This window comes from Mus musculus, chromosome 2 (assembly GCF_000001635.26).
Source record: "Mus musculus strain C57BL/6J chromosome 2, GRCm38.p6 C57BL/6J".
NCBI lineage: Eukaryota > Metazoa > Chordata > Mammalia > Rodentia > Muridae > Mus > Mus musculus.
Genome location: NC_000068.7, coordinates 57,329,644 through 57,357,505, shown reverse-complemented (window position 1 = coordinate 57,357,505; position 27,862 = coordinate 57,329,644). Strand labels below are relative to the sequence as shown.

The 27,862-nt window shown below is 42.5% G+C and overlaps 1 protein-coding gene across 2 annotated transcripts in view, besides 1 other annotated feature; it reads right to left on the bottom strand.

Annotated features, from left to right (window-relative positions):
• Gpd2 (glycerol phosphate dehydrogenase 2, mitochondrial) overlaps positions 1–27,862 on the bottom strand; it is a 133,042-nt gene that overhangs the window by 13,214 nt on the left and 91,966 nt on the right. For both annotated transcript variants that reach the window (NM_001145820.1, NM_010274.3), the window contains exons 7-12: positions 18,495–18,659; positions 17,298–17,442; positions 12,082–12,275; positions 1,912–2,046; positions 1,571–1,746; positions 856–987 (exon numbers count right to left, since the gene is read on the bottom strand). In NM_001145820.1, coding sequence (NP_001139292.1) covers positions 856–987; positions 1,571–1,746; positions 1,912–2,046; positions 12,082–12,275; positions 17,298–17,442; positions 18,495–18,659 — 947 coding nt within the window. The remainder of the gene's footprint in view (positions 1–855; positions 988–1,570; positions 1,747–1,911; positions 2,047–12,081; positions 12,276–17,297; positions 17,443–18,494; positions 18,660–27,862) is intronic.
• Positions 13,050–15,557: an enhancer, noted in NCBI's record as "VISTA enhancer mm667". NCBI's record gives its function as "enhancer in: limb[5/6] | heart[3/6]" and the evidence as "EXISTENCE:transgenic organism evidence [ECO:0001131][PMID:17130149]".

The window sequence follows — 27,862 nt, the reverse complement described above, 5'->3', positions numbered from 1 at the left end:
TGCCCTCCCTCTGCCTGCCACAGAAGGATGGAAATTGGGTGGGTTGGGTATGAGTGAATGCCTTTTTCCTGAATGATGATAGAGACATCACTTCTCACCATCCACAGGAATCGCTCTCCTTGCTAACACCTAATGGAAATGCTAATTTACATGGAATTTACACGGTGGAAGATGCAAAGGATGAGGACAGAAAGAAAAGCTGTGGTTCAGCTCTTCTGGCTGTAAAGTTTTCTGGCCTTAGAGACCAACAAGTGTCACTTACTGGATGCTACTGACTGGAGGCACAATGAAACCCCAGCATGGTGCCCTCTCTGGTTTCATAGTACCAGAAAACAAGCTGAGAAATCAAGGGAAAGCTCTTGAGAAACAATCACTGTTGGAGGGCATGGAACCAGACTAGATAGAAGTGATTTGAACATAAAGACTTACAAACTCTAGGAGAAACAGAACTTTCAGATTTGTGATGTTCCTTGAACGAACGCTGGAGCTCACACTAGTACTATTACCACTAGCAACATCACTTAGGAGTTGAGCATTAGTCGAAACCCGCAACCTTACTGCAGACTTTGCCTGAGGTGTGTGCTTTGAAATGTAGCTTTTAAGGGCAGGATGAACCAGCCAGGCAGTGGTGTAACACGCCTTTGGGAGGCAGAGGCAGTCAGATTTATGAGTTCGAGGCCAGCCTGGTCTACAAAGTGAGTTCCAGGACAGCCAGGACTACACAGAGAAATCCTGTCTTGAGAAAAAAAAAAAAGGGGGGGGGGGAGTGGGGGGTGGGGGGGTGGGGGGGGGAGGTGGGATGAACCAATGAACGGCAGAGCATCACACACAGGAAGTCCCTTGGCCACCACCTACCTCTGCTTCAATGTATGGAAATTCTGACACAAGACGCACTCCAACAACAGGCCACCGCTTTCCAGTCACACTTGCCATTTTGGCCACCTCGAAAGCCTTGTCACCATAGGTTTTGGCCAGATGTTGTGCAACCTACCAAAATGAAACTGCATTAGACAGGCATTCTGAGGGGTAGGTCCTTTAAGATACGGAAGAAAGCAACAGTGTGCTCTCGAACTGTCAGTTTTCCCACAGCCGGTAACGAATAGCTCTCAGGGAGTATTAGGGCCAGGCTCTGTGGGAGGAAACCACTTGGGCTTTGAATGCTTAGGCCAGCACTGACTCAGCATCGGAGTAGCAGCAGCTCGCAGCAGCTCAGTGACTGACGGATGGCGCTTCAGCTCCATTTTCTTCTTGATGTCACTCCTGAAGAGCACTCAAGATGCAAAGAGGCTGGGGAAATTTTGTCTACTAGAAGCAAACTGAGTAAATTTGAGATTTCAAAAGAAAACCAAACGTGCATCCTTAAATTTTTAGACAACTATAATAAAGTTGGATCGTCTTTTCTGGTTTTATGGGTTTTTTTTGCTTGGTTTGGTTTGGTTTGGTTTCTTTTTTTTTTTTTTTTTGTAGCAAGCCCAGGAAAAGGTCACCCTAAATCAGGAAGGTCACACCACAGCCACTGACTGAGATCTCAACAACAGCAAGGCAAGGTAGTGTGGCAATGTCCACGAACCTCGCTCTCAAGCCCATAATCCTGGACAAGCCTGATGTAGAGTGTGGGGCTCCAGTCTTTGCCTCCTTGAAGGAACAGCCCAACAGTCCTACTCGGTCCCGCATTCAAGTTGTGAAACTTGACAGCTGCATCCACGGTATCTTCTGCCATGGAGCGGTAGGTGGTCCACTTCCCACCTACAAGGAGATCAGTAAGCCATTAAGTTGGCATTCTGAATTTTTCTTATAATTGATCATTTACCAATAATAACAAAAGTCACCTCTTGGCAAGGAATAAGACAAAACACTTGTTCATTAGAGTGAAATGGAGCAATCAATGAAGAATGAGTCGGCCCCACATACCTGCTATTGTGATGAGTCCGCTGTCACTGATGTCCACAACATGATTTCGAGAGATGGACTGAGTGTCTGCAGACTTGGGATCGGTAACAAGGGGACGGATACCACTCCAGGCTGCCAAGACATCCCCTCTTCTCACTGGTAGAAATCAGAAACGTTTTAACAGAAGATGAATATACAGGAAAGAATTCATAAGTCTAGAGGCACAGGCAAGATCAAAGAAATTAGCCTGAAATGAAACAATTGTGTGTGTGTTTGGGGGGGTGGGGGTGGGGGTGGGGAAGGGACCTGTGACACAAAGAGAATTTTCTTGGGAGGAGGAAAGAACCTGAAGGTCATGGGGAAACGTGTCAAAGAGGAAGCCACAGAAGCCAGTGTCGACAGCCCTAATGGGGAAAAGGATTACCATCAAGAGAAAAATAAAGCATTTATGAAAGTTTACAATAAGTTCTTGAAGAAACTTGTCTCCTCAAGAGTGACAAGAGCTTTGTTAATGAGTCTTGTGGCCAGATGTGCTCTCTCTCCAATCCACTCACCCATGAACAGCTGCAGTAGGCCCCACTATGTGAACAACAGTTGCTAGTCCCAAATCCTCTCATTTCACCTCACAGAACCCACAAAGCATCGGGGATTTTTCTCCATAACCAGCAATCACGAGTAACTAACTTGTCCCTGCAAATGACCTTTTCCCAGAGTCAAGCTTGGTTCTTTTTGACTTTACTCCTCAAACTGGGGTGGCCCTCAACTGAGGACAACTTCAGTCTCTGTTCTTTTCACATCCTTAACTTCTGTAACTGATCCAGAGATGGGCATATTGGCTCCTCCTATTAGCTCCGTGATACTTGCATTGTAGAGTATGAACGTTCTCAGAATAACGAGATAATATAAAATTATTCTTTATCTTTGGCAAAATACTAATACCGATACCAAGAAGTCAGATACCTGCTGAAAAGCATTTGTTATCGATCTACCAGTGGGTGAGGAATATAGTTCAATGGTGTCCACAATGAGGGAAGGAACACATGTAATCATTGCTCAGGAAGCTGAGACAGGGGGATTACCATGAGTTAGAGGCCAGCCAAGTCTACTACAGCTAAGTTGTAGGCTTGCAGCAGCTACATAGGTCCTATCTCAAAATCAAATTAGCTTTCTGGTAGATTAAGTCAACCAAAATAAATCTAGCATATTTTAACGTAGGTGATTAACGGCCAGTCTTAAAATGACTATGGTCTGAAAGATCCCCTCCAACAGTTATACTGCATCAGGGGTGCAAGGACATAAAGAGCTGCTGAGGACAGATAGCGTCAGGCTTACAGCTGCACAGTCTGGTCTAGAGAGGCCATGGGAGACTTTATGGTCTCTGGCCCTCTCTAGCTCTAGCGCTCTGGTGCTTGCATTCTCTTAAATAAGTGTAATCTTGAGATTTCTGAGGCCTAGGGGTAACCCTGCTTCACAAACTTATACACATATTTAAAAAAAGAAAACTTTCAACATAAACAAAGTGCTGTAATCTTTATGCAGTTCTTAACCAGGAAATTACTGTATTTTCCATTAGTATTTACACAGCCCTCAGAGTCAAAAATAAAGCAACCAACCCACCTTCAACGTCACTGTGGTCAGTGAACAGTCCCTCCCGTGTCTGTGAAATTCCTTTGGTAGCCACACTGATCAGGAATGTGGTTTAAACCCTTGAAGCCCTATGACTAATGTCTGAAGTGTTTTAGGGAAAACTGGAGTTTCCAGAAGAAATATGAAGCATATGCAAAGCAACGATCTGGCCAAGGCTCCACCTTTTCCACTACGGGACATAAAACAACACACATCCAAGGTCATACTGTTGGAAAAGAGGGTGAACCTGAGACACTCAAGGAGTTCGTTCACAAAGTGGAATGAAACGGATTTGTCTTGTCTCCTCCCTCAGTCCTGGGACGGCTCCTGAGGCTCACTCCCCACCAGGAAGAATGACTTCACAGCCAGGAAAATCCTTAATACTTGATATCTCAGCATCTGCTTTTTTAGCTTGAAATTTGCATTGCGATGCTGTCATCAGTTTGAGGGAGTGGGTGAGTATGTGGAAGTGGTTGGAGGGGGTGCTGGTGGAAACGGTGCACCCATTAGACTCATGGATAAAAGCCTCAAGAAATGCAATCGAAGAGAAAAGGCGGTATTTAAAAATACAGATTAAAAGCAAAACTGAAATTTTATCACATGGATATTAGAAATAATTATTCAGAAAAAAATTACATTTTAGAAATAATAAAATCAGGCTAGAGATGGGTCAGTGGTTAAGAGCACTAGCTGCTCTTCCAGAGGTCCTGGGTGCAATTCCTAGCACCCATACGACGGTTCACAATTGTCAATTCCAGTTCCAGGGGTCCTGACACCCATAGACTTATAAGCAGGCAAAACATCAATGCAGATAAAATAAATTAAGTAAATAAGTTTTTTTAAAGAATAAAATTTATTCTATATGGTCTATAGGACTTTCTCATTACTAATCCAGCGTAAGGTCATAAAATTCCATCTTTCTCCTCTCCCCCCCCCTTCTCCCTCCATCACCCCCACTTACATACCCATTCTCTACCTGCTCACCCTCTCCCAAACTTGACACAATGATTTTTACAGATTACTCAAAATGCTATTTGCTACTGAAGTCTGTAGCCTACCACCACACAAACTCAGCAATGCCAGCTCAAGCGCAAGGCTACAGCTGTATGTTCTGTCCAGGGAGTACAGAGCGTACACATAGCAACATCAGTTCTAACTTTCAAGGAGAATAAATAGCCACTAACTGAAGCTGACCGAATTCTCTCTTGATGATCTATAAGCCAACATGGAATCCTTGCACACTTGTAAAACAAACTTAAGAAGGAGATTCAAAGAAGATGGATAATCAGAATAACAAACCGCCATTTTGTCTTCTCATTTTCTATAACCATTTGCAGCCGTGCTATCACCACAAAAGAAACAGTCCAAGGATAGGACAAGAAGTCTTAGAGGTGGTAGAGCAAAGAAGATTAACATCTACCTAAGGCATTGCACAATTACTAAATTAACCAGCTTTTTTGTCTTCTTACATCTGGAATTCTTGCTTTGTAAAATATCGAGCTGTAGCCTCCCTCAGTGCAATGACTCCATTAAACCAAGGGTTTCCTTCTCTTCAACACTTTGATGATCTAGACTCCAAGGAGCAGGACAGTCCTACAGACTCTTTTTGCAGTGTGGGGGAAAGTCTGCCATTAGACTGTCCAATTCACTAGCCAATAGCAGCATCTAGCACCTGGAAATGTGATTTAGGCAACTGAGGAAGGAAAACTGGACTTAATTTAAATAGCTGGCATACAGGTCTCTAAAGGCTCCCTATAACACAGACAGGCTGATCAGATGATCAAGATGGCTACTCACATCAAGGCCACCTTGCCCCCATTTCTAAGACACAGCCTCCCACTGCCATTTGACTAGCTGGCTCTGCTCCTAAGAGTGTGCTTTTACACCTAAGGCTTCAAGTCTCATGGCCCTTACTTTCCATTCCAAACAATTCCCCTTTCATATTGACCTCATAAAAATCAAGAAATGAAAACTATGTCTACTCAACTAAACATTCTTCTTCTCAAATTATTAAACTGACACTGGTCCTATCATACACCTTTGTAGCCAAGAGTAAGTAGTAAACTGTCCACAGTTACAGGAGTGGAAAGTGTCATTTGTGGAGAGCACAGCAAACTGGGGCTTTGGTGTCTTAGATCTAAGACTCACACTGCTCACGCAGCTAATCAAGATTCCTTTACTTTTCCATCTCTTTCTTGCTGTGTTACTTGTCTTTGGCAGTAGAGATTCTAAGGTCGCTCAATACTCTGAACAGTGTACCAAGGAAAAAGCAAGATAGAGTTGGAAGTATTTTATACTGGGATACTGAAGAGTTCTCTGAGCTCAGAGTGGTTTGTGTCTCAAGCATGGAATCTCTGGACTTGGAGACAGGAGAAATACCTTGAGTTCAAGATCAGACTGGGCTACAATATGAGGGCCTGGCTAAATAAATAAATAAATACACAGGAGCAGTAGCATATACTTTAAACCCGGCACTCAGGAGACAGAAGCAGTCAGGTCTCTGAATTGGAGATCAGCCCAGTGGTCTTCAAGGAGAGTTCCAGGATAGCCAGGGCTATAACAGTGAGACCCTATTAAACTCATTTCTATTATGTCTTCAGTAATTCACTCGTTCAGTTTACTCTATGGTCTGAAGAGTAAGATAGCAATTGTATAAAGGTGAGCAGAACTTTTTATGGCTCCTTGAAGGAGAAAAGCTCCAGGTGATTGTTTTAGATTATAATTAATACTTTTCCCCTCAAATCCTGGGCAAGACAAGTGTTTGTTTTAAGATTAATAGAAAGTGAAGGCCACAGCAAGTGACAATTAAGCCTAAATGTGTGATTCTGTTTGACGGTAGTTATCCAGGTGTGCATTTAGAGAAAGGGGTATTCTTTCTCATGCTTGCCACTTTCAAAAAAACCTTCTGAAAGAGCCATGTGAAAATATCTAAATGAACACAGGGAAACAGTGTCAGAAATCAATACTCCTCAACCAGCGGGTTTAACCTGCTGGAATGAAGTGTTAATCGCAGAAATAAGATACCATATTACATTTATAAACTAATGAAACTAGAAAAAGCAAGGCGCATGACACTCTAATTAAACAGCTGGAAGACAGCCAAGCCTGTGTAAGTTGATAACCCGAGTACAATCCCTGGCAGGGAAAGGCAGGTCTGCAGTGAGTTGATATGGCCAGCTCGGCTGTTAATTGAATAACAGGCAATCTATAAACACTACTAATTGCACATGTGCAAGCCCATGTGCAAGTGCAGAGGCTGCTGCGTCGAGAAGCACCCCAGAACACTGTGAGCCTGGAGGAAGCGCCCAGCAAATCTTCTGTCTCTCTTAATCCACTGCAGCCATAGCTTAGTCCCCACCACGGCATCCCTCTGATTAACCTCTGCACGGGAACTTAATGATACATTTTTCAAAAAGATCATTTTTCTTCCTAACTCAACACGAACCGCAGAACTATCAATTACCCATTTCAGCAAAGAACAAACAAGTAATCTAGAAATTTCAGCCTGTGAATGAAAAGGCTTTCTAAACTGTAAAAGAAGACATGGGCTTATTCCCAACAGGCAAAATGCTTTTTAGAATTGTTCCCAGGCATTCTGCAGAAGTGCAGCAGCAGGAGTGTGAGGATTTGACACTTTCCTCTCCCCCTCTCTTAAGGATAGAGCCATTTGAGGAGACTCAGAAACTGTTGTCAGAACTTACTTATCCATTTAATAAAGCCTTTTCAGATGGTTAGATGGACCTCAGTGAATGCAAAGCGTTTTGACTCTGGGCTAGCAAGGTGGCTCTGGGGGGGAAAAGGCAACTGCTCGGCCAGCCAGGGAATTTGACTTGGATCCCTACAACCCACATAAAGGGAGACAGAGACACGACTTAATCAAGTGGCCTTCTGCCTTCCACACTCATGCCTATATGCACACACAGACACAGACACAGACAAACACAGACACACACACACACACACACACACACACACCCCATATTCAGTCACACATCATCCCAAAGGTATATGATCCTGAGAGGTTCATTTCAAGGTTTGTATCTTGAAATAAAGAGAGACTTAATCCAGTCTGTGCTGATCCCGTATCACATCCTGTAATCCAGAGCTGTCACTTCCTGGATACCATACCTAATGGACACAGTGTCAAGATAGCCCCTATGCAACTAAGAGAAAAACATGATCAGTAAAGCTCACCCACTTTCGTAAACTGTAGAATTAAGAAGCACTCTTTGCCAGTTTCTCTACTTCTCTGATAAGCCAAGGGCAAGGGATTTGAAGGGGACTCTGGAGAACAAGCAGGTATGGCCACATCTTCTATTTATAAGCAGAGTAAAAGTGCCACCACCTCTGTTAAATGTCAAATCTCCTATCGGGGTCAGGTTTTCACACTCATCCTGGACACAGTGGCTTTCCAGGACCCACCACCACCTCTAGCACACCCAGCCTCTCGCTCAGCACAGTAAGCAGTCAGGATCGGCGTCCTTACTGCACTTACAATGGAAGGTTTAAGGAAGTGCCCATATGGAGGAGCTCTCTACTCTGGGATTCATTCTGTACTTTGTTCCCACAATCTTATAGCACATCCGTAACCCTTCTCTTGACAAACATTATACAAAAGTGAACAGAAGTTGTTATCATATCAGAATACAATCATATCCAGGTATCCCACCTCCATCTAGAACTCTAGATGCACAATGGAAAAGCATCAAGTTTAAATTACAAGGACCTTTAAGATGCTTAAATAGAAATGTTAAACAAAGAATGGCTGCATCCAGATGATATGTATTGAACATACACAACACTTTTAAAAATTAATAATAATTGGTTTAATAAGAGAATAGGCTCATATCCAATTCTTTAAATTAGAAGTAACTAAAAATGTACAGTACAGACCGATCAAACTAAGATAGTAATCTGAGCCACTTTCTAAAGCTCTTTGTTTTGTTGGAAAATTCAGGATCACACAATGGAAAATCAGTTTAGGGAAAAAGGATTCTTAAATGCTAGTGATCTGCATCCAGACGAAAATAGTGTCTGCATTTCCTCAACTGAAGCCAACGTTATGACTGCTCCTAGAAATAGATAAACTGTTTTTTTCAAAACCATTAAACCTGTCTCTTTTACCATAGAAAGATGGCAAAAGTAAACGCACCTACTAAATCCCCTGAGCTTTCCCATTTGGAGTTCAGCAAATCAGTGAGCAGGTCTCAGAGATCCCAACTATTAAGAGCTTCTTTGCAGCCTAAGTGGCTGCAGCCAGTGGCTATGTAACTATCACTCTCACACAAGGAGAACACTGAACTACATGGTGAATGTTATAGAGCTTATTTGGATTACCATGGGAAGAGAAAAAGGGAAAAATGGAAAGAGTAACTTCTGTTCTGAAGGCTAAGCTCTACCATAACAGTGTGCCAACGTATTTCAGAAGAAGGAAAAAAATGAGAAAATGGTAAGTCCTTCTGCTCGTGTCCTAAGGAGAAATCAAACAAGATTGGCGGCAGAGGGGGGGTGGAATAGAAGAGGTTGGTTACTAAAATCTTCTGCGTTGACAAGGGTATTGCAAGAAAACAACCTACAACAATCCAGTGGGACAATGAACTTATAGCCCAAGATGGGCCATAGAATGCATACTGAACTCAGAACCTGTGGCCTACTAATACTAAGTGTAAAAAAGACTCATTCACACCCTCTAGGCCTCAGAATATCATTACCACAAACAAAGCCACTAAAGTGAACCTGGCCAGGAAGGCACTTGTGACACAAGGAAGGAAGAGAAGGGGGGAGAAGTATGCCCAGTCAACCACTAATCCTGGAAATGTGGATATATAGAGCATGGTCTCTTTGATTTTATAACTGTTTAGTGCAAGTTAACTACCGAAAGACAGGTGAATTCTGAAGTATAAATATCTGTGACAAAGATGGGGTAATGGACAAAGGACAGCCCAGAAGTCATCACTATACTGAAACAAGGTGACAAGGGCTTAAATCTATATGGCCTAACTTGGTAAAGATAAACATACAACCATTAAACCACAGAATACATGGAGAATAAGGGTTTATATACAAACTTGTAGACATTGTAAGAATCTACATATGTCACTTCAGAGAGTTAGAGATTTTCTTAAAGTCAGTGGGAGATTCTCAATTGACTTTTTTTCTCTTTTGTGTGTGCATGAAAGAGATGACCACTGACTCTGACAAAAGGAAAGATTAGAAAGATAAAAAACCGTTGGTGGTGCACGTCATTAATCCCAGCACTCAGGAGGCAGAGGCAGGTGGATTTCTGAGTTCCAGGCCAGCCTGGTCTACAGAGTGAGTTCCAGGACATCCAGGGCTACGAAGAGAAACCCTGTCTCGAAAACAAAACAAAAGAAAAAAAACTAACATAGAGAGCCCATTCAAGGGCCACTCCCAACTAAGTATCAAATGACACCTGAGCCAGACATAATGGCATACTCCTATAATCCCACTTGAGAGACTGAGACAGAAAGATTGCTATGAGCTCAAGGCAAGCCTGTGCTACATAATAACACAGTCTGGGGGTAGAAGGAGGCACGGGTATAAGACTGGACAATGCCCAGAGAGATAAAATGCAAAGAGATGTGCATAGTGTTCTAGGTATGCTAGCTAGTTTTATGTCAACAAGCTAGAGGCATCTGAGGAGGAAACCTCTAATAAGAAAAGTCTCCATAACAGCAGATAATAGGCAAGCCTATGGGGCATTAACTAGTGATTGATTGGGGAGGGGGAGCAGTCCATTAATGCTGGTGCCACCCTGGGCTGGTGGTCCCGGATGCTGTAAGAACACAGTCTGAACAAGCCATAATGAGCAAGCCAAAAGCAACACTCCTCATGGCCTCTGCATCAGCTCCTCCCTCCTAGGTCTCACTCTTGAGTTCTTGCTTAATTTTCTTCAATGGACTGTGATTCAGGATATGTAAGGCAAATACGCCCTCTCCTTCCAAGTTGTTTTGGTTATGATGTTTTATCACCGCAGTAGAAGCCCTAAGACACTAGGTAAGGAAAAACGAAGAGGGAATGTTATTTCTAGCTTAGAAGATGGGGTAACTATTGAGGCAGGGAACCAGAATGATTTTTAAAAAAACTAGGAAAATTGAGGCTATTATGCATAAGAAAGTCCATCATACAACTTTGGGAGAGCAAATGACATCCAAGTAAAAATGCCCAGTTATAAACTGAAAAGAAGTCATCTTTGGCTCTGTTGAACTTTCATCACTAACCAGACCACTATGATGTGAAAATTGACTTCTTTCTCAAAGAGTCAATTTCTAGAAGCTTGGTTCCCATTTAACAGCCCTGAAAGATAGTGGGAACGTTAAGAGGTGAGCTAGAGGAAAATGACTGTATTGAGAGCACCCTCAGGATCGAAGTTGGCCTCACTGAATGGCCCAGCCTACCTGGGACTTGTTAAGTTTCCAAGAGCAGTATGTCATGAAAGACCAAGTCAGACCTAAGCCCAGTCTTTGGACTTTCTTGCCTCCTCATCTTCTCTCCCATTTTCATATATATTGTTATCATGTGATGCTTCCCTGCATGTAATAGCTGAACATGACCAAAAGGCCCTCCCCAAAGTCCAAACACATGGGGCTGCTGGATCTGAGTCTTTGCACTTTTCAAACTTGTGGTGGTTTGAATAGATTTGGCCCCCAGAGATTCTTGGGTTTTAACTCTTTAACTTTTGCCCATAGGGCGTGGCACTATTAGGAGGTGTGACCTTGTTGGGGTCACTGTGTAGGTGGGCTTTGAAATATCCTGTGCTCTGACTCCACCCAGTAAGGATGATAGTCTTGTCCTGACCGCCTGCGGTTGACAACTCTCCTCTTGGCTACCTTTGGATCAAGATGTAGACCTCTCAACTCCTACACCAACACCATGTCTGCCTTCATGCTTCCCACCATGATAAAGGACTGAACCTGTTAACCTGTAAGCTGGCCCCAATTGAATGTTGTCCTTGTAAGAGTGGCTTTGGCCATGGTATTTCTTCACAGCAATAAAACTCTAAGTAAGACAAAACTATTGGCTAAACAAACCTTTAAAAGTATAGATTCTATAGTATTTTTGTCAGACCAACAGAAAGACAGCAACACGGGCTAATATATCTGTAGTTCAGGCTTGTTATTCCAGCACTTGGTAAACTGAGACAGGGAGGTGACACACATCTATAATCCCAGCATTCCAGTGGCAAAGGCAGGAAGATCATAAATTCAAGGTCACCATGAACTATATAGAGTTCAAGGACATCCTGGAATACATACAGCCCTGTCTTCCCTCTGTCCCACCCACTCACCCACCCAAAAGAGAAAAAGTGTGGTTGTTGGGAGAGGGTATTAGCTAGGAGAGGGAACACTTCCTGGTATTTGCAAGGATCTAGGTTTGCCACAGCAGAATGGGACATGAGCAGGGGTGTGGGGAGGAAAAGGCTGAGGGTTATAGTATACAAGGTGTGGTTATGTTTTGGGCTGGAGGCAAGAAAGGCCCAGCAAGTTGCTGAGAAAGTCGTAAATACCAAAGAAGGAAGAAATGTCTCAGGAATATTTATGTTACCTTCAACGTCAGAACTCAGGTAGTTCCGCACTTCATTCAGGATGAAGTTAATGTCTTCTTCTGAAGGAATAGGATGGTGCGTGACGTCCGTTGGCGTATCAGTGGTGCCAGCAATTGTCATCTTCTCCCAAGGCAAGAAGAAAATCACTCTGCCATCACTGGTTGCAGGATCAAGAAGTCCCATGTTCTCAGGGCTAAGGTGGAAAGAAATAATTCTATTTTGTTTGGCGCTCATGCCCAAATAAGCAAAACAAGAAAAACATGAACTTTTATTTTATTACTCCATTCTAATCCATAGATATTCCTAAAATTAAAAAAAAAAGTTAAGAAAAGATAAGGAACTGAGCAAATGAGATAATATTATCTTGTAATCTTCCCCACCTAATAATCTATGGTTGTCTCTTAGTTGTTTTGGTTTTTATAACTCTGGATCATTCACATTAGATAATGTCAGTGGAATAAATGCCTATAATTTCTTTTATTATGGCCAATTAACGATAACTCTTCAACCTTTCTTGGGATCTATGAGAAGTATTTTCCTGGGACATTTGACATTTTGTACATCCCACAGTAGAAAGCCTGAGAAGTGATGAGAAAGCGAAGCCAAACTTTCTTGAAACTGAATCGCCAACTCCTTCGTTCTGTGATGCGTAAATGAACCTGTGCTACTTTGTCACAAATGAGATTCCTTACTTTATTTCAAAGTGTGACAGGCGAGTCAGGAAGTGCATTGAAAAGAAAACAGCTCTTCATGTGGTTTCTAGATTTGCTAAATAACAATGTCATTAGATGGGCCAAATGGAGAGGACTAGGTTAGCAATAAGAAACTTTCAAACAAAACAGTGATGTATTATGTCAATAATTAAAATGAAAGACAAACTCTTCACATAGATGGAAAAAAAAATCTTTCTAAACCTTAGCCAAGAATCCTCACTAACACATACTGTACAATTCAAGAGCAAAATCACAAATGCACTTACAAGAATGGGCAACTACAAACAAGCATTAATGAAAACCGGTAGGTGGACTGGAGACATGGCTCAGTGTTTAAGAGCACTGGCCTCTCTTCCAGCGAACAAGGGTTCAATTGCTAGCACCCATGTGGCAGCTTACAGCCATCTGTAACTCTAGTTTTGGGGAATAGGATGCTCTCTTCTGACCTCCTTGTGTACCGGACATGTTCAAGGTGAATAACCATGCATGCAGACAAAATATCCATTCGCATAAAATAAATACATTAAGTTAAACATAAAACCCATGGATGGCTGACTAAAAACTATTGTTCGAGTGCACTTATTCCACTTTCAAGAATACATGAAGTTGTTAAAGTGGGAAGAATCCAAAACTGTCACGTTCAAATGGAATGAATAATAGAAATCTTTAAATAGCTGTCACACTTTATTGAATTCTCATAGAGAGCTAGTGTTGATGGTATATTCTACAATGACATTTCCTTAGACAGGAAACAATCATATTTAGTTTAAGCAATTTTCCAGAAATCTTCCTTACGCAAATATATTTGAAGAACATATAGTAGACCTCTTATGTTTATTATTCACTTAAAACATTAAACCCTTAAAATATTTTTTAAAAAATGTATGCAAGTGGGTAAGAGTGAGAGGGTAACAGCTGTTTAAAAGCAAACCCAAAAATACTTTACACAAAACAGAAATGTTCAATCAACTTTCGTTCTTCTTTGTTATGTAAACTACCAGGAGGACCAGTCTTTCTCAGCAACGCTGCCAGCCCTACATAGTATGTGTCCTAAATCCAAAGAGCCCAGGGAAAGCATCCTTCATTAAGTAGACTTTTCCTGAGGTTCTCTTGACCATCCAGGGACCCAGAAAGGAAGTAAATTTTACTCTTATGCACGGAAAAAAGTATCCGATATTTTTTGGTCTCTAAAAAGCATTAAATTTATTTGCTATTAGACCTCAAATTCCTAGTCAATCTCAAGTCTTATAAACTTTGAGAGTAGGAGAGGGGGCTGCAAATTGACACAGCCTTAGATTAAGTCATCAGTCACTTTAGGTTGAACACTAACGCATTTAAATTCCAAGCTTCGGTTTGATAAATGGCTTTTTGTTGAAACAAAACATTTGAGAAACTTCTGAGAAATATCATGTTGACTTCATTTATATACAACCACCTCATGGTCCAGAAAACTCATGACAGGTTTCAAATAATACAGATGATAAAATTAAGCATAAGATTCTAATATTTAGTGACCTAGGAAGGAAGTATTGTTAGAAACTACTGAGACCCTCAGAAACTTCCACTGCAATAAAAGCCATTTAAAGGGTGAAGGTGACAGTTACCAGCCAACATGTACCTGGAACCTGTAGAGAATCAGCTGCCTAAGTAAAGACATATGTGTCAAGCATAAAATTAACAAGCACAGAGGGAAGACAGAGCTACTAACAAATGGTATAAAATTTTAAGAATCCACTTGGAAGTATCTTTCATCAGTTCTAAATTACCTAATTCATAGTCTCCCTCGAGGAAAAGTTTGTTTTCTTATGAAGGATTAGTTCTGCAAGGTCACCCTAAAGAGTCAGCTCTGGTGACAGTCAGTAGGATGGGAGAGGTGCACAGCTCTTTTCAATCTGTATGATTCATTTGGCATCAGCAGGGGAAGCTGGCTAATTTATGTGTGTGTCTAGGATTAAAGGGAGTGAACATTTTTCTCATGCAGACCATTGCTTTCCTGAGGAACCCTTAGTTAAACTGAAATCAATTTATTGTTAGCCACTTAGCAATCAGTGTTAGAGCTAACAGTATGTACACACATTACCAGAAAAAAAATTGACCTCTTGTCAGTAGTAAAAAAGCAGGCTAGAAGGAAGGAGTGATTACATTCGTGCACGGCAGCCAGTGGGAGGCTGGTGCTGCTGTTGGAAGAAACCACAAATCTGAGGCAAATTCCGGATTGGGTTTTTAAGAGTAGATTTACAAAAATCATTTTTGTATGTTGGGTTTTTCTGAGGTTAAAATAATTCTTCTGGGGCTGGAGAGATGGCTCAGTGGTTTGGTTCTTCCAAAGAAGCAGAGTTCTATTCCAAGCACCTCTGTTGGGTGACTCACAATAACCTGTGGCTCCACCTCCAGGAGTGCCAATTCCCCCTATATCCTCTTTGGGTACCTGTAGTCATGTGTACATACCTATGTGCAGACGTACACACATAACTGAAAATGATAATAGTTAAATTACTGGGGCTGGGGAGATGGCTCAGTGGTTAACAAACAGTGGCTGTTCTTCAAGGGAACCCAGGTTTGATCCCTACATAGTATCCTACATAGTTTAGACCTACATAGTGTATGGCATCCACTAACTCCAGCCTTCTTTTGGACTCCACGGGCTGCAGACATGCCTGTGGCACAGAGACATACATGCAAGTGAAATACCAATACACATAGAATGAAAATAAATAAATCTCCAAAAAAATAATACTAACTACCCCTGCTTCTCTCAAACACACACCTAAAAGCTGTTACCATAACTTATAATGATCATTTCATACCTGGACTGTTAGTTAGGATTATATCAAACGTTACTAATCCATACAAACGTTACTAATCCATAAACACACTTCTGCAAATGATGCAAAAAGAAAGAGGGCACACAATTTTCACTCTATGTACTAGCCTAATCTCAAAATATCGATAGCTAGGAAAAATCACCTTATTTCTATGCAAGTCAGACATAAGGATACAGCAGTTAACAAAACAGATAACGCTGAGTGTGGTGATTGACGACTATAATCCGAATTATTAGAAAGTTGAGTCAAGAGAATAGGCAGGAATTTGATGACAATATGGATGGGACCCTGTCTCAAAACAGATCACTGCCAAACTTTATAAAGTCATGTACTAAGGTGCTATAGAATCCAAGCAAGGACGTTCTGAGTAGGACTCCAATTGCTCAGTAAAGAATGCCAACAACAGACACATGAGATTTTATGAAACTGAAAATTGTACAAAAAGGAGAGATGTCAAGTGAAGAATGTCTGCAGAATGAAAGAAAGTTCTTGCGAGATATATGTATGAGGAAGTATAAACAAACAAACCAGGGGCAGGTGTCTGCTGTCAAGCCCTGTGACCTGAGTTCAAATACCTGGACCCACAGAGAAGGAAAAGAACTGACTCACACAAATTGTTCTGTGACACCCCCCCCCCCAAGACACATGCTGTGGCAGGCATCCATGTGCACACACGTCCATGAGCACACCTGTATATGTGCATATCCACGCACTCACACGCATGCCTGTGCACACACTCGAGCACAAATAAAAAGATGTGTGCTCAAGTGTGCTCTTTAAATCAAATAAATCAAGCAAGCCAAGCAATAAGTAGATTAGGCCAATGAAACAAAGTTTTCAAAATAGCCAATGAATGTGTGAAAAAGTATTTCCTCTCACTAACCATCATTCAGAATGGCAGTTATTGAGAGAGCGAGTAACGATAAATGCTGGCAAGCATGTGGGCTACAGGGAGCCCCTTCCACTATTTGGAGCAGTATAAACTAGTCCAGCCACTATGGAAATCAGCATGGAGGTTCTGAGGGGTGGGAGGAGCTCAAACAGAAACCCTAGCTATGCCTCACCTGGGAATGCACCAAAGGATGCGACGCCAAACGTGACAGACACCATTGCATCAATGTCACTGCCATATTGCTCTCAACAGTTCAGCTACAAAACGAACCCAGGGGTCCCAACGACAGGGGAATGGGTACAGCAAAAGTGGTATATGCACACAATGGAATTTCTTTAATCATGAAGAAGTCATGCTGATTACGGAAAGAAGGATGTGACTAGAAGGAATCATACCACCCCAGTTACCTCAGTCCCAAGAGGACGACAAGTGATGTATTTTCTCTCAATTGTGTCTCCTAGATTTTATTTTATATAGATCTCTAAAATCATGTAAGTATATCATGTATGCATATATGATATGGAAGAAGCCAAACGGGACTAGTGGGCTGGGAAGGAGAAAAAAGAGAAAGCCAGGGGACATGGGAGGGATATGCTCCTGGACAAAGAAGCTTATGAGGAAGTGTCCGTAGGACAAGAAGTATGCACAATGAAAAAAAATTTAAGTAAACCACAAAATTTAAATAAAACACTTTTTAAAAGGGGGATGTCATAGAAGATATTCAGTATGTAATCCCCTGGGAGCCAGTTTCTCTGGTAATGGATGTCAAGACAGGGTGCTGTTACCTGTAGTATCCGGGCATCACAATATGGACCCCGGCACTGGGCTGGCAGATGGGAACAACGTTTTTATCATCCATTTTGCGCACGGAGTCTGTGAAAGGGCCGGAGGCATTGATAACGCATTTGGCTCTCACGTCAAATTCCTGCCCTGTGAAGAAAAGCAGCATTGATTACATACTTGGTTTGTTCTGCGCTCACCGGAGCTGATTATTAGTTCATCTGTTAACTTAACCTATGGTGAAGTCTATATAGTGCGTACCACACTAAGTGACAGGAACAGCCAAAGGAAAGGCTCCCTTTTCAGAAAATTTACCCAAACCACTTTTTCATTGTGGTTCTCAGTCTATTTACAAAGTGCTGTGATCAGGAGGCTGAGGTATCTTCCACTGGGGATGAGAACTCCCACCTAATGTTCAAAAGGCCCTGGGGTCAAGAAGGTAGGGAGGGAAGGAGGGAAAGAGGGAGGGAATGAAAGAAAAGGGCTGGCTAGCTCAGAGAATTAAGATACTTGACATCAAGTCTGAAAACCTGAGTTTGATCCTGAGAGTCTACAGGGTGGAAAGGAGAGAATTGACTCCCCGTTGTCCTTTGACTTCCAAATTCAAGCTATGGCGTGCAGGTGTGAGTGCGTGCACGCACACATGTAAACGCATACACTAAGTTAATTACATTTTTGTCAGCTAGGAAAAAAAAAATACCCAAATGTTTAGCCACATTACGGTGGGAAAATATATCTCGCAAGCCTTGCTTTTGTTCAGGAAACGATGCAGTTTTCCAAGTGCCTACCTAGCCATAGGGCTGTGCCAAGCCTGGAAATCTTATTGAGTTATACGTGATTGACTCAAAAGCTCTGCCTGTGTCACCTAAGTGATGCTCGGAGACTTGGCACATTGATTTAATTTTATTAATCACATGTTTCGGTGAGGGGAATGAAAGGCCTTCACAGCTGTGAGAGTTCTGTGGGCATTTATTATTATCCTTATCATTAGTGTTACTATTTAACACAAAGGGGGAAAATTGGCAAGTCCCACAAGGGAACATTTTCATGTTAAGCCAGGCATTGTTGACTGTAAGGAATATAATTAAGATGACTGAAGTCTGCCTTTCACTGAAAGAAGGGTGACAGACAAATCCTCATTCGGTCATTATACAAGCATGGCAAAATGCTAGGAAATGCCTCCCTGGTGGACCCCGGCATACCTGTGAGCACATCCTTGCACCGCGCACCGCTCACTCGCTCTTTGCCGGTTTCAGGGTCTGTCTTCTTGAGCAAGCTCACCACCTCCATGTAATTGGCCGTGGCAGCCCCGTACCTGGCAGCAGTGAGGGCGATGGCGAGGTTCATCCGTGCATCGTTGTGTTGTCCTGAAGCAGAGAGAAGCATGAAGGGAGGGACAGGAGTCACCTCGAGCCACGGACGGGTGGTACAGAAGTGTGTCACAACAAATATGTCACATCTGTCCCTGTCACCTGGGATCTGTGTGATGGCTGGGCAGCGCTACGGGGTACCATCTGGAAATATGTGGTCATCCTCGGGCGACACTTACCTGCTTCTTCAGCAAGGGCGTTTTGTGTAGGAGAAAAATGATGGGATTGTTGCTTTCCTGCAGAGCTGACATCAATTATCCCAAAGTTTTAAACTTATTTCTCAAATAAGTCATTATTCTCTTTATGTGGGAACATATGTATATGTCAGACTTTTTCCAATAGAGACAAAAACCATAAACTAGGAAGCGAGGCAATGCAAAACCTTGGAATATCTGACACCCCAACTGGTGGTGTTGAACAATTTTTTATGAGTGCATGCCTATCTTGTCTTCAAAACCAAGACTTTCATCTTCCAGAATCTCAGAATTCCATAAAAGGATTTCATATGGTTGGAATTTTGATCAGGGCTCCTTAAAATGTAACATTTTTTTTAATAGCACATAAAAGGTAAGAAATTAAGCAGGGCAAAATTTAATTACAGAACAATCCCTACCTGTGTTGTTAGAGATTTATTGCTGAAAAATCCTAGTTAAAGAAAACTAGGGGGAGGAGAAGGGGGAAGAGATGATTAATCACTTTAAAATACTGGCATCACTGGAGGCTTTTCCTATTTATTATTGCCAGCGCAGTTAACGCTGACCAGGGAGAATTACTCTACATTGCAGGTCCGGGTTCTCTGTGCCCTGAATAATTAATTATCCAGGGCTAGATGTATTGAAGCAGAGTTCAAATTCCCACACATCGGGATCAGTTCTATCAAGATACTACTGATACAGGGATGAATCTAATGGATATTGTTGTTGATTGATGCCTCCAGCATACCAAACTCGTAGTATAAATGGTTTATGTAAAGTTTCTTCCTTGTGATTCAGTCTGGGAGCCCTGAACAAGTCAGATGTTCCAGGGAAAAGGGCAAAGTTATAAAGAGAGAATCGATGACTGGAGACCCTGCGGCCCCTCCCCACAAACAGCTTATTCGAAAACTGCCTGAAGAATGCCAGGCTGGAAGCAACTCTCCTCCTAAGTCTACGAGCTCACTGTAAGAAGAGGGTGACTACTAAAGCCAGATGGGCAAAATGTTTATTGTTTTTTATCCAGAGCGGGGCCATTTACTTCCCTTAAAATACTGTATCAGAAAAAAATCAAGAATATAAAATACAAGGAGGTGGGGGGCAGATTCAACGCAGCGTGACCCTAAAGTGGCTTAAGACAGCCAACTCCAAGAAGCCAACTTTCAAGAGTGGAGGAAGTTCTTTAAAACCAGAACACACTGCACAAGGCTGGATGAATACACACAGCCCAAGAGATGAAATGGAACGACACTCTAGAGTTGCTGTCTCTCCGGGGAAAAGAGGTGACAAGAGTGCTGGTCATGTGACCTACCTACACCTTTAACCCCAGCACTCAGCAGGCAGTAGAGGCAGGTAGATCTCTGGGACTTTTGAGGACAGCCTGGTCTACACAGTGAGTTCCAGAACAGCCAGAACTACAAAGAGACTGTCTAAATAAATAGACAGACAGACAGACAGACCAACCTAAGAAGTACCCCACATGTAGTTCCTGCTCTGTGGAGAAGCACACACAGTGGCTCATAGCTCCCAAAAGCTGAAAACCAAAGCATTTAACTCCTGTCTGAGCCCAGTGGTTCCTGTCTCCTCCCAGAAATACTCTGCCCAGGCACCTCCTTCACAACTTTCCTCTCTGCATTCCGAGCAAAACCCCACCTTGATTCACTTCAACTTGCCCTCTGCCCTGGGACACGGGTGCCCTCGGAGAGCACTTCCTGAGGTGTGATACATTTTCATTTTTTCATCTAAATGGCCCCATTCTGTTTCTTGACATTTTGAAACTATTTCTGTGTCTTGTAATTTTATTTCTAGATAAAAAAGGACTTTTTGACAAAGCTGCCAGTCATGAGTCCAGGATAGGATGGCCTCAAATGCCCATCCAATTGCCCTGCTCACTCCAACCCATTTCCTCAGAACCACGCGGCAGCTCTGTTTCACTCATCAGCATTACCTGGGGTAAGGCACACAAGGGTCCAGGCAGCAAGTGCACAAATCTGTCTCCTGCTCTGATCTCATTTGCACTTGAAATCTTACATATGTGCACACACTAAGCTTACAACCACAGCACAGAATCACAGAAGGGGGCGGGGGCGGGGGCGGGGTGGTGGTGGAGGAGAACTGTCCAAACACAGAGTATAAGATGCATCCACCAAAAAGAACACAGTTGCTGGGGTAGAGATTGTATCTTCTAATGGCCTTGACCAAGAAGAGTGAGAAGTCTTCTAACAGAAACACATGTGAGTATGTGCATTTTGGAATGTACCATCTAAGAGACAGGCCTTACACAAACACTCTACAAATACTATTCTCTAAGTCTGGCATCTACGTTAAAGAACAAATACGGGGAGAGGGAGGGAGGAGGGAATCAGAGGGGGAAGGAAGGAAAATTATTCAATGTATAAAGAATATGAAGAAGAGACCAATAAGAAAAAGTAAAAAGGTCGTTAAGGAGCTGGTTAAAGTTTGTGAAGCTGTGAGGATGCCCTGCAGTTCCTTAGCACAGGACACTTTTAAATGGTCTTTGGTTATGTAAAGACCCATGCATAAACAGACGTGCCTAACTTCTCTCTACTAGTAGTCCAGAAAGTCTAACTTTTAAGAACAACAATTTATTAAAATAACACCAGCCATGATTTCATCACCAAACAGCCAGTTTGCAACTGAGAGAATTTCCTCCCATCCTCTATGCCCTGACCTGAGTCTGACACAATCATTTTGATGAGCAGAGGGGATCGGATGCCTGCCAGAAAGAATATGTTCTTCTAAAGCCTTAGCCCCATTTCCAACAAAATCCTCGCGGAATGCTTCATTGTCTCAGGCTTCTGGTGTCACGGTGACCTGTAGCAGCTTTCCCTTTCCAGTTGGGCTAATCTACAAAAGTCAAGCTAATTTGATGTAGCCATTACATTTAAAACTTCCCATTCTGAGGGGGAAGAGTGCAGTAAACTGAGCAAAATAGGTATGTGTACGTGACAGTGTGGAGATTCTTAACTTCTGCTTCAAGTACGTGTGACGAGCACGGCGGAAAAGCAAAAGTGGAAATGAGAACCGCTTCTTGGGGACTTCTGACAGCACACGATTTCCAAAATCACACTTTCTGAAAGTGCGTGCGATGTAGGGCAGGGCTGGTTGGGTCGGGAACCACGGAGGGAATGATGCAGAGCGAGCGAGATACAGGACACACCGCGGTGATGCTGGGATTGAGAGCACTGTGCTGCAACTTTTCAGGGTCTCACTCACCTGGGTGGAGGAATGTGGATAAGGCAGTGTATGCATGCGTGCGTATGTGCATAGTGTTCTTTACAGAGAAACTGACTACTTCTAAAATTACTCAGCTCGTGTGTGTGTGTGTGTGTGTGTGTGTGTGTGTGTGTGTGTGTACACTGTCCTTTACAGAAAGGATGAGTTCTTCTGAAATTACCCAGTTCCTGTGGTGTACCTGTGCCTCTCCAGGTATTGCTTCCCATACTTTGTATAAATGTACAGTAAAAAAACAGACAAGCCAGGCATCACTACACATTCCTTTAATCCCTGTACATAGGAGAGAGAGGCAGGTGAACCTCTATGAGGACAGCAAGGTCTATATAAAGTGTTCCAGGCCAGCCAAAGCAACATAATGGCGCGCTCTCTCTCTCTTTCTCTCTCTCTCTCTCTCTCTCTCTCTCTCTCTCTCTCATTCCCCCTACCCCAACCAGGTGCTTCAGCAAGGAAATTAGCAAAACAAACAAACCTACAAACAACAACAACAACAAAAACCAGAAATCATCCTTTCCCCCTGGACTAGAAATTTCATTTATATTTCACTTGTGCATCTGTGTAATCCACTACAAATATTGTCTCGCTCTTATCCCATTCCTGTAGCCTTTGTCCTAAGTCTTCATTAACCCCTTCTCTCTCTTACTCTGGACTCCACAACGGGAAATTAATTGGTCAGTGGAGTGCTAGTAACCAAGTGGGGCTTCAAAGGACCTCTGCCCCTCCTCTCTGCCAACGCTATGAGGACACCCTCAGGTGAGCAGGGCCCAGGGGAAGATGCAAGTGTGGAGTGCTCCCAGCATCACAGCCCAGGCTGTACCTGCTGGCTATCACTCAGTCAACACCTACCTCACAAACAGGACAGCCAGAGAGTCGTCCAGCCTACCCCAGACAAATGCCAATGCATGAACAATAAGCCTTAAGCAATTAAAGCAATTAAGGAAGGGCCGGGGAGGCAGCTCAGTGGCTAAGAGTGTGTCCTCTGGGTTCAGGTCCCAGAATCCATGTGTACCTCCGGTGCCAGGGGACCTTATGTCCTCTTTTGGCCTCCACAGACAGTGCAACCATGATATACAGGCATGCAGACAAACCGTGAAATATATAATATAAGTAAATCTTTCTTCTAAAAAGCAATTAAGAAAGACTGCTTATGACGGTCCATAACTGCTAACTTACAGTGATAACCAAAGCTTAAACAGAAACACAAAATGCCAGAAATACAGATCTAGTATCTCAAATATGTTAGGTAGTGCCCACAAAATGACTTTTCTTTTACTGAGACTGTAAAGTACTCATCTATATTTTATACAAGCTACCAAGAATTGAGTTTTGTTTTGTTTGTTTGTTTTTTTAAAAAAATCATCCTGGGTTGATGTACATTTTTCCAGGAAAAAAAAAAAAAGTCTTCTAATATAGAATATAGTCTTCTAATGTAGAGAAAATCAAAGGCATAATATTCTAAGTTGATGAATTGGAGTAATTTGCTGTCACTTATCCATACTATAGTTCTCAAGAAGGGACACCTGTTAGCACCGAACATGTAATCATTTTTATTATTTAATACAAAGGTACAATTAAATGCAGGCACAGGATGTGACCCGCATCACAATTTCGCCTGGCCTTTCTCTTCCCAGTATCTTTTTCATTATCCTAGGCCTTTTGTTCCTCCGTGTTTCTTTTGTCTCGCCCTAAGTTCTGGAACAAGCTATTTACAATCTGAATAATTAGCAATCAGGGTGGATCTGTGGTCTTTGGCCTCCTGTAAAGGAAACACTGTCAGATGCCTCAACATGACACACTGAAACAAGCGAAGTTTCTATACCCCCAGGACTTTCCCTCTCTTGAAAAAAGTTTTAAATGAATCTAATGAGGAGTGAGTTTTCTACTTCTCAGACACTTAGGAGTCTAACTAGAGTAACAAAAATGAAGCTTCATTTAAAATGCAAACAACAGAATGCTTTGGGTATTCATTAGCTATTTTCGTACAAAATGTTCTATACATTAGTTTACAATGAACACTCCCTGTGCCTGCCTACTCGAGGACAATGCATTCCCTCTAGCACAAGCCAAGAGTCATTTTTTGTCTTTCTTCCTTCTTTCCTCTTACTACTCCTTAGAAGACCCAAAGTAAAAAGGCCCATGTGACAAAAATTAATTGAAGTCGGGGGAGTCAAAAGACAAGAGACTGTTAAATAAACTGTCCCAGTTAGGGTTTTACTGCTGTGAACAGATACCATGACCAAGGCAACTCTTATAAGGACAACATCTAATTGGGGCTGGCTTACAGGTTCGGAGGTACAGTCCATTATCACCAAGGCAGGAACCATGTTCAGGCAGGCACAGTGTAGGCATAACTGAGCATTCTATATCTTCATCTGACGGCTGCTAACAGAATACTAACTTCCAAGCAACTAGGATGAGGGTCTTAAGCCCACACCCACAATGACACACCTACTCCAACAAAGCCACATCTCCTAATAGTGCCACTCCCTGGGCCAAGCATATACAAACAATATCATAAACTGTACAGGTGTGAGGCCTAACAGCGCAGATTTGCTCTTCGTGATTTGCAAAATGAACTAAACTCATTGATAAGTCCTCTTGGATTGGAAGGCCTACTTCTGACGGAGAAGATCTATCTTCGTTGAGCAAGTCTGTAGGCAACACAGAATTGTGCCCCCCCCAAAAAAAATTTAGCTGAATAATTTTTAAATTCATTCCTTTTGTGCATATTGATTAAACAGCTACTACCTCTGTGCTGTATACCAAAGTATCATGGGTGGAAACAGAAATCAAAAAGGTCAGATTGATCCAGCCGCCCTGGATTTTGGGCTACTGGAGTAAAGTTCACATATTTGTGACAGTCACATGCTCCCAATGTCCATGATGTCCTATAGCACTCTCCCTTTCCCCTGAAGTTTTCTAAAATGCCACCAAGACTAATGCTCTAGATGTATCAGCTCTTTTCTCCTAAGTTTGGAGAAGATTTGCAAAGTTTCTTTCTCAGAGAATGTGTGTTTGGTGTCAAGGCTGGTCTCCACAGACCAAGTCCTGAACTCACTGCATCTGACAGTCTCTTCTCTCAGCTACACAAGCAGAGATGAGGCAAGAGAGAAAGGCAGGAGAAAGAGAAAGAAGTCCTTCAGTCCACAGTCAAGTTGAAGACCCAAGACAAAGGAGACTCAAGTGTAACAGCACAATTAAGGACTTCCTTCCTTTCTGGGTGTAAACATAGGAATCTCACCAGAATCTCCATTTACAGTAAAAGGTATGCCCTAAGCTCCTTGTGCAACACTCGTGGGTTCCTGATTTACCTTCTTGGATTATAAACTCACCAAAGGCATGATTAGAGCTACCACTATCATCTAATTTATCAGAAGAGAGAAATGGGGGCAGGAGAGAAGACTTGGTGGGTAAAGTACTTGCTGTGTAACCATGAGGTCCAGATTCCCAGCACCCGTGTAAAATACTTAGTGGTCTTAGTATCATAGTACCAGTGTATGCGGCGGTGGAGGGGGGATGGCGGTGGGTGTGTGTGTGTGGGGGGGGGGTTCATGGAACTAACTAGCTCAACTAGAACTCTTTGTTCAAGTAAGGGACCCTGCTTCATACATAAGTTAGAGAGAGATGGAGGAAGACACCCAAAGTCACCAGCACCTGTACACGTGTACATGTGAAACACACATGAGAGAGAGGGGGGAGGGAAGAGTTTCTTAATGGTCCTTTCAGATGTACATCAACAGCCAGTGCTACACAGTGAAATGCAGTCTCAAAAAAGTTATGGTTATTGTCACAATGTTTTTTTTAAACATAGTGAATATTTTCCAATTCTAAATGTTTCAGCAGGTTGAAGCGTTTGCCACCAAGCCTGGTGGCCTGAGTTCAGTCCCCGGGACCCACGTGATGGAGAATAGCAGTTTACTGGTCATCGGTCTGGCAAACGTTCTCTCCCTCAAACGTGTGGTGACAACCTGTTTCTAAATCCCTGAATTTCACTTCCCTTTGTCTTTGCTTTCCTTCCACTCGGACTGACAAGCAGACTTTTTTTTCTTTATAAATAGGAAGTCAAAAGAATGGATTTGGAAAATGAATGGATCTTGGAAAACGATACTGACATAACATTATATTGCTCCTAAACTTATCAAATCTCTATCCAGGGCTCTCTTCATTTTCTCTTAAAAATGAAACCAAAAAGAGGAAATTTTGCTGCTTTTTACAGAGGAAACCAACACTAGCTATAAAACGTAATAACCTAGGAAAAATATGGTAAAGCCAAATTACAGTCCCTTAAACAGCAAACAGTAGCCTGGACCTGGCTGTGGTTTCCTGCCTGGCTTCCTAATGTCTACCTACTTCCCCGTCTCATACATTAGCCTTGCTAAGAGGGTCCCTTCACACAAAAGAAGGGTCAGCCTCTAGTCTTGCTTCCTCCCCAGCCACAGTCCTTCCTCTCTCCAGTGCTAGAGACTTAAAAAATAAATTAAAAAAAAAAAAAAAGGCAGTGTAAGGGTGGTGACAGCACTGTCCCGTTTCTAACTGCAACAGCAGCAGAGAGGCCAGCAGCTTAGGCAGTCACCTGTTAACTTGCAGCAGTGGAGAGACGGAAAGGGTTTTTTCAAATCATTTTTGGTTCATTATTTTCAAGCTAGGCCTTTTGCCTTCCCAATCTTTCTGTTGCCACTAAAGAATCTTCCTAAGTAAAATCTTTTCCCTGCCAGGCAGTGGTGGCTCATGCCTTTCATCCCAGCACTCAAAATCAGAGGCCAGCCTGGTCTACAGAATGAGTTCCAGGACAGCCAAGGCTATACAGAGAAACCTTGTCTCAAAAAAGAAAAAGTAAAGAAGAGAAAGGAAAGGAAAGGAAAGGAAAGGAAAGGAGAGGAGAGGAAAGGAAAAGGAAAAGGAAAAGGAAAAGGAAAAGGAAAAGGAAAAGGAAAAGGAAAAGGAAAAGGAAAAGGAAAAGGAAAAGGAAAAGGAAAAGGAAAAGGAAAAGGAAAAGGAAAAGGAAGAAGAAGAAGAAGAAGAAGAAGAAGAAGAAGAAGAAGAAGAAGAAGAAGAAGAAGAAGAAGAAGAAGAAGAAGAAGGGAAAGAAAAAAAGAAAGGAAAGGAAAAGAAAAGAAAAGAAAAGAAAAGAAAAGAAAAGAAAAGAAAAGAAAAGAAAAGAAAAGAAAAGAAAAGAAAAGGAAGAGAAAAGAGAAGCTCTTTCCCTTGCCAACTATAGTGGGTCAAAGCTGCAATCCCAGCATTTCAGACACTGATGCAGGAAAATGAGAGATCCAAAGCCAGTCTGGGCTACAAAGTAATAAGAGTCAGGAACAAGAAGAGGGGCTAGTGCTGGCACACACACACCTTTAATCCCTGCACTCAGGTGGCAGAGACAGGTAGGTCTCTGTGAGTTTAAAGCCAGCCTGGTTCTAAGACAGCCAGGGCTACACAGAGAGACTCTATATCAAATATTCCAAAAGGAGGGAGAGGAAGAAGAGGAGGAAGGGGGAGGAGGGGAAAGCTAGGGAGGGAACGAAATATTTATTTTTCTTCTCTGCACATCACTAAACTGAGCACGCCCTGCGCTGTGCCTTGACTGCTTAGCACCGCACACCTACCACAGGGCAGGCCGAGAAGATTTTCCTGGCATCTCCCAGACCTACTTATTTGTTTAAGTTTTTACTTTTGGATTTAACATAAGCCAACTACAAAATTAACAACTTTATGTGACTAAGCTACCTTTCCTCATGGGCCAGGCCAACACAAAGGAGC